At 42.0% G+C, this 6403-nt stretch overlaps 2 protein-coding genes across 2 annotated transcripts in view; one reads left to right on the top strand and one right to left on the bottom strand.

Moving 5' to 3' along the window:
* LOC112156352 (general transcription factor II-I repeat domain-containing protein 2A-like) overlaps positions 1-2603 on the top strand; it is a 3396-nt gene extending 793 nt beyond the window's left edge. The window contains exons 2-4 of the mRNA XM_024288604.1: positions 1438-1683; positions 1742-2308; positions 2417-2603. Coding sequence (XP_024144372.1) covers positions 1438-1683; positions 1742-2308; positions 2417-2603 — 1000 coding nt within the window. The remainder of the gene's footprint in view (positions 1-1437; positions 1684-1741; positions 2309-2416) is intronic.
* A 521-nt stretch (positions 2604-3124) lies between these two features.
* Positions 3125-6403, bottom strand: part of LOC112155701 (type-2 ice-structuring protein) — a 9471-nt gene continuing 6192 nt past the window's right edge. The window contains exons 3-6 of the mRNA XM_024287511.2: positions 5728-5837; positions 5499-5633; positions 4122-4230; positions 3125-3987 (exon numbers count right to left, since the gene is read on the bottom strand). Coding sequence (XP_024143279.1) covers positions 3920-3987; positions 4122-4230; positions 5499-5633; positions 5728-5837 — 422 coding nt within the window. The 3' untranslated portion in view covers positions 3125-3919. The remainder of the gene's footprint in view (positions 3988-4121; positions 4231-5498; positions 5634-5727; positions 5838-6403) is intronic.

Below are 6403 nucleotides of genomic sequence, written 5' to 3'. Positions count from 1 at the left end.
CCCCCCCCCCCCCACCCCTCAGCGGGCGCCGTACCTTTGGGTCTAAAAATACTCTTGTCAAACGCTCTTTGACATACCGTAACTTCTTACGTGACCACAGTGAATTAGCTGATCTGCAGAGGAAAAAGACTTTTACAAAACAAAATTAAAAAGTCTGATTTTTAAAGAATTTATTTGTAAGTTATGGTGGAAAATACGTATTTGGTCAATAACAAACAAACTTGATTCTGTCAGTAGATCCTCTGTCCTCCACACATTACCTGTATTAATAACACCTGTTTGAACTGGTTATCTATAGAAAAGACAGTTGTGCACAACCTCAAACACCCCAAAGTCCACTATGACCAAAGAGCTATCTTAGGACAGCAGAAACATCATTGTTGACCTGTACCAGGCTGGGAAGACTAGATATTTGTGTGAAGAAATCAACAATTATTAGGAAACAGAAGACATACAAGACCACTGAGAATCTCCCTCCACCTGGGGCTTCTCTCAAGATCTCACTCCTTGTGGTTAAAACTATCACAAAAATCCCAGAACCCCACGGGGGAACCTTTAGGCCATCTAAAGCTTGCTAGAGAGAATCTGGATCCTCCAGAAGAGGATTGGTCAGATTAAACCACAACAGAATTTTCTGGTAAGAACTTTACCGTTTGGAGGAGAAAAAAGAACACCATCCCTACTCTAAAGCATGGGGGTGGAAACATCATGCTTTGGGGCTGTTTTTCAGGATGACTGATCCGTGTAAAGCAGACCTGGGCATTGTACGGCCCCCGGGCCGCATACGGCCCTTTGGTTGACTCTGACCGGCCCGTGTAAGGTTAATTGGAAATTACAAAATAAACACATTTTCTAAATTTACCCCATGCATGGACTAAAACTGCATTGCTTTTATTTTGAAGTTGTTTTTCATTCACGTACATAATGGCGCAATACGTATATCAAGACGTGCGCATGATTGGATAGTTAATACAAGTGGGGCATCAGCATCAGACAACTTTAAGCCTCAAAAATGTCCGCTCATGCTAAAAAAATAACGGTAGATGCCGAATGCAGGGTTTTCAATAAAAATCGGACTGCTAATTATTTATTTACTGAAGTCAGAGGTGAAGCTGTGTGTTTGGTTTGTGGGGAGCAGATCGCCGTGTTTAAGGACTACAATTTGAGCCGGCATTACGAGACGAAACATGCAGAAAAATACAAAAACTTGACTGAAGCCGAAAAGGCTCGGACATCTGAAGCTTTGCTAGCTAAACTGCAAAAGCAGTAAGGGGTTTTTACCAAGCTTCAAACATCCAGGGATGCAGCAACCAGACCAGTTTTGTTATATCCCACAAAATCGCTAAAACAGTAAGCCATTCTCGGAGGGCGAGTTTGTCCAAGAGTGCTTGGTGGACCCTGAAAAAAAGAAGCTTTTGACCAAGTCCCGCTGTCCAGGCGAACCGTGACTAGAAGGATTGAGGACATCGTGCACAACCTGGAGCTTCAGCTGCAACGTGATGTGGGAAGTTTTGACTTTTTCTCCTTGACTCTGGACGAGAGCTGTGATGTCCGCGACACAGCCCAGTTACTCGTGTTTGTCCGTGGGATAACGCAGGACTTCAAGATTACGGAAGAGCTTGCAGCAATGCAGTCGATGAAAGGGACGACGACGGGGAGCGACCTGTTCACGGAGGTAAATGCGTGCATGGACAGACTGGGACTAAAAATGGGACAGACTGGCAGGTGTCACAACTGACAGTTGTCCAAATCTTACAGGGAAAAATGTTGGACTTTTGAAACGAATGCAAGATAAAGTGACTGAAATAGATGCAGATCAGAAATTGGTATTTCTGCATTGTATTATACACCAACATGTGTTGTGCAAGTCAGTGCTAAAAATTAACCATGTTGTTGTTGTTGTTTCTAAAATAGTAAACTTCATCCTTTTGGAGGAGCATGAGAGTGAGCATAGGGACATCGGCTACCACACAGCTGTCAGATGGCTCAGCCTGGGCAAAGTGCTAAAAAGAGTTTGGGACCTGAAAGCAGAGATTCAAGAGTTTTGTGAGGAGAAAGGCAAAGACATCCCAGAGCTGTCAGATGAGGACTGGGTGGCAGATGTTGCATTTGCTGTTGATGTGACTGCACTGATTAATGAACTGAACACCAAACTACAAGGCAAGGGCCTTTTTGTTCATGAAATGCACAGCCTGGTGAAGGCTTTCATGAGAAAGATGCAGTTTCTTTCAAGCCAACTGGAGAGCAACACTCTGACTCACATGCAAACCCTGGAAGAAGTCGCACCATCAGCTAATCCACTCAGCAGGTGCTCATTCATGTTAGGAGCATTGCATGGTGAGTTTTTAAGGAGATTTGAAGATCTCAGAACAATCGAGGATGAAATGAACATGATTTCCTCTCCGTTCACCTGCAGTGTGGGTAATGCCGCCAGTGATGTTCAGCTGGAACTCATTGACCTGCAGTCTGATGCAGTTCTGGCAGAGCAATTCAAGTCCGTATCTCTGCTGGAGTTTTACTCTTCTCTCAAGGAGGAGAACTTTCCAAACATGAGGAGACATGCTCAGAAGATGTTGGTTCTCTTTGGCTCCACCTATAGGTGAACAAACATTTTCAATGATGAAGTTCACAAAATCCAGGTATAGATCCTCTCTCACTGATGATCATCTGTCAGCTGTGCTTCGCATCTCCACCTCAGACACTCAACCGGACTTGGATGCACTTGTTAAAGCCCAGCAGAGACTAGATTTCTCTCACTAAACAAGAACGAAGAGCTTAAAAGCACCAAATAAGGTGGTTAGACCACAAATGTAGACACCAACTAGCAGTGAACTAGGACACTTCCTTTGGAGCCTTTTTCTCAAAATCACAGTTCAGTGATGTTCAGAGACAGTTCAATATGATGTATCTTTCTTAATGAGCACAAAACAATATTGTGATGTTTTTAGGATGCTAAGAACCTTCACACAACTTCCCAACAGTATATTAAACTCAAATTGTGTCTTAGAGTGAATGTGACTGAAAATGTTCATTAATATGAGTCACAAATGGTAAAATGTTCACATTTATTTACCATTGTTTTGAGAAATGTATTTGAATAAACAACATTTTTTGTAAGGCGACCTCAATTTTTCATTGCTTTATTATAACATAAACTCTTACAAGCTTTTTAAACAATGGTATTTACTGCCTTTTTATAACGAAATGCAATTAATATTCGAGAATTGAGTTCAGCCTTTTGGCCTGGCCCTCCAGAATATTTTCCCTTTCTCATGTGGCCCCATAGAGAAAATAAATGCCCACCCCTGGTGTAAAGGACAGAATGAATAGGGCTATGTATGGTCAGATTTAGACCTTCTTCTATCAGCACTGAAGATGAAACGTGGCTGTGTCTTTCAGCATGATCCCAAACACACAGCCTGGGTAACAATAAAGTGGTTTCATAAGAAGCACTTCAATGTCCTGGAGTGATCCAGCCAGTAGAAAATCTTTGGAGGGAGTTGAAAGTCTGTATTGCCCATCGATGTTTGCCCAAAACATCACTGCTCTAGAGGAGGAATGGACCAAAATACCAGCAACAGTTTGGGAAATTTTATCAAGACTTACAGAAAATGTTCTAATGCTGTCATTGCCAACAAAGTATATACAACACTCATGACACAGTTTGTTTCATGCTTCAAATGTTTAACGGAATAAAAGAACAGAAAAGAACAGATATACAAGTGAAGTTTAGCTTTCAGCATTTTTCCATCAACTCTTTCTGTTTGATCATCAGACATGATGGATCATCCCTCATTGGCTGCTTTCTAGAAACTAAAGCGAAGCTTGATTTGAAAGAAATAAGAGGCATTAACTCAAAGAGCAGCAGAGCTTCCCTAATGTTGGTCGTCTTCATCAGGCCTGTGTGACAGATGTCTCTTTACATATTCTTGGCGCAGACGTACGGTAGACGTGTTTGACATGTGTAATCATCCCAGCATTTCCCCCCTGGAAGACACCAAAACAGGTCAAAATGTATTTTTTCTGACTACAGCAACATTGTTTTAACTATTCAACCCACTGAAGTTGCTATGTGTGCATCAAACTGTTTTCTCCACAATCTAAAAGGAAAATGAACTCACCTGAATGATTCATTCGAAGGCAGTTCCAGTTGCGTCCGTGATTAATATGCGATCCACACCAGTTGGTGTAATGGAAAGCACTGCCATCGCTCCACAGCCAAAGACCCTCCTGGAGGAAAGTCGATGGTAAATGAGGCCTTTCTACCCTCTTCACAGCCCAAAATATTATTCAGTCACACTTCATGAAGCCATTCAGACATTTATACTCTGACAGCCACAGGACTGCTGTGTAACTCCTGTTCTAAGTTCTGGAGTACAGTGAACGCACCAGGAGGAGATGCTGGTTGGCCCTCGGTTCTGTCGCTCAACCTGTTGTTGGGGGAGTGGACTAATCCGGCCAATCTATGGCCGGATTGGGGAGTGAGGGAATGAAGACTCTTTGGGAGACAGGAGTTGTTGGGCAAGCTGGATGGCGTCAGTTATGCTCTACGGTAACCAAAATAAAGAACTCTATTGATACGATAACAATTGTTGATTTTCTATCACCGTGATTACCCACATCGGCTCTGGGGTTCTGTTCTCTACTCTCATTTACTTCACCTGTCCTCTTTCTTATTTCACATATTTAGCTCTCTGTGCTTCTGTTTGGCGCAGTGTGATTCAGGTGTTGTTCCTCTTCTCAGATCCCAGGTGGACCGTCTGTGCTCCTGTTCTTTGCTGTGGACCTTGCCTCTGGCTTGCCTTGGCCGTAAATCTCAACCCCCCCTGGGCCCCAGTCCTATCTGGCTGAACTCTATTCAAATGCGTAGTTGTAGAGTGAAATAAGCTAATTCTTCTCTAACAGTCCTGGATCTCTCCTTCAAATGGACATCCGCATGGTTTCTTCATTTATCCTGAATCAGGTTTTTAGGAGTTTTTCCTTACCGAGAAGGGGAGGTCTAAGAGCAGGGATAACAAGTTTTGTTTAGTCTGTTTATTTCCATCTATTTTTTACTTTTTATGACTGGTCTGCTTCTGTAAAATTACCGGCATGAAGCCCAATGAGGCAAATTTCTTGTGATATTGGGCTATAGAAATAAGATTGAATTGAATTAACAAAGACTATGTCCCTATGTCTCAGTGCCTTGAAGGGATGCTACAGTTTGTCAAAATGTAGAAAAAAGGAGTTATATGTCCTACTTAATAAATCCCCATGAAATGAAAAACTATCACTTATTGATTCAAAATTTGTGACTGTGCTGATTCTGAAAAAAAGATTGTAAAAGTGTAGCAATGTGGAACGTTGTGCCACCCAAAAATAGTCATTTAACAGTTGAATTTCTAAAAGCAAGCTTTATAATCTTTGCAAGTATCAAGTAGTTTACAGTAAGTAGCAATGTGGAACATTAGGCTCCCTAAAGTACAGTCAATAATGCTCCCAAATGTGTCCATAATTACCTCTTGGGCATCAGAGCCTCCAATCCAGGTTTCCTGATAACTGTGAGTGGCAGTTAAAATCAGCCTTTGAATCTCATGGTACTCCTGGATGTCGTGAACAGATGCAAGGGTCGCCCCCTTGGACCTGCAGTCTCTCTGTAGTGAGGATAAAGAGACGAGTGGATGGATACCCCAAAGCAGAGGAGATGCTGTACCTTAAAGCATTATGGCAAAATACAGAGGAACCAACTTCAGCTCGAGACCAAGTCTGGAGTACAGGGATGTAGCGGAAACAGCGATCGTGGATTTGTGTCCAGCCGTAACCACAAGGTCTCGAACGCTTCACCAGGTCATTCGTAGCTAGGAAGAAACAAATGAGGAGAATGTCATTTTATATGTTTTTGAGCATTTTTTTATTTAGTTCTCCAGAGTCTGGTAGCTCTCAAAGATCAACCAAACTACACTTCAAAGTCTCCTCCAAGGCTCCCTCCTCTAGATATGAAGCTATGGTGCTCAATTACAATCAAAAATCCCTTTGCCAAAATATGCTAAAAGTGTTAGCTTTATATTCAGTATCACCTTATCTTGCTAAAATACTGATGATGCTAATGTGGCTAAACGTGCTAACACTTTGTTTTGCTTCAATTGTCTCAGAAAAACAATAAATGAAAATGCTAACTGAGCAGCGCTAACATTACAGACAACAGGACAGAGTGGTGCTATTGTGATCTTATTAAAAGCTGTCCCAGTTATTAACTCTTGACATCCAAGTTTGGATATGTGAGCCACATCAAATAAGAGAACACTTTTAACAAAATTCTCTTTCTCTCCAAAGTTGTTGTGAAAGGCTAAAATAAAAACCTACTAACCTTCAGACTTCTTTACATCAGCATCCTGGACAGCTGTGGAGCAGAGAGCAGTCAGTC

The sequence above is a fragment of the Oryzias melastigma genome, linkage group LG18 (genome assembly GCF_002922805.2).
Source record: "Oryzias melastigma strain HK-1 linkage group LG18, ASM292280v2, whole genome shotgun sequence".
In the NCBI taxonomy this organism is placed as follows: domain Eukaryota; kingdom Metazoa; phylum Chordata; class Actinopteri; order Beloniformes; family Adrianichthyidae; genus Oryzias; species Oryzias melastigma.
This window is presented reverse-complemented; position numbering and strand designations above follow the sequence as displayed.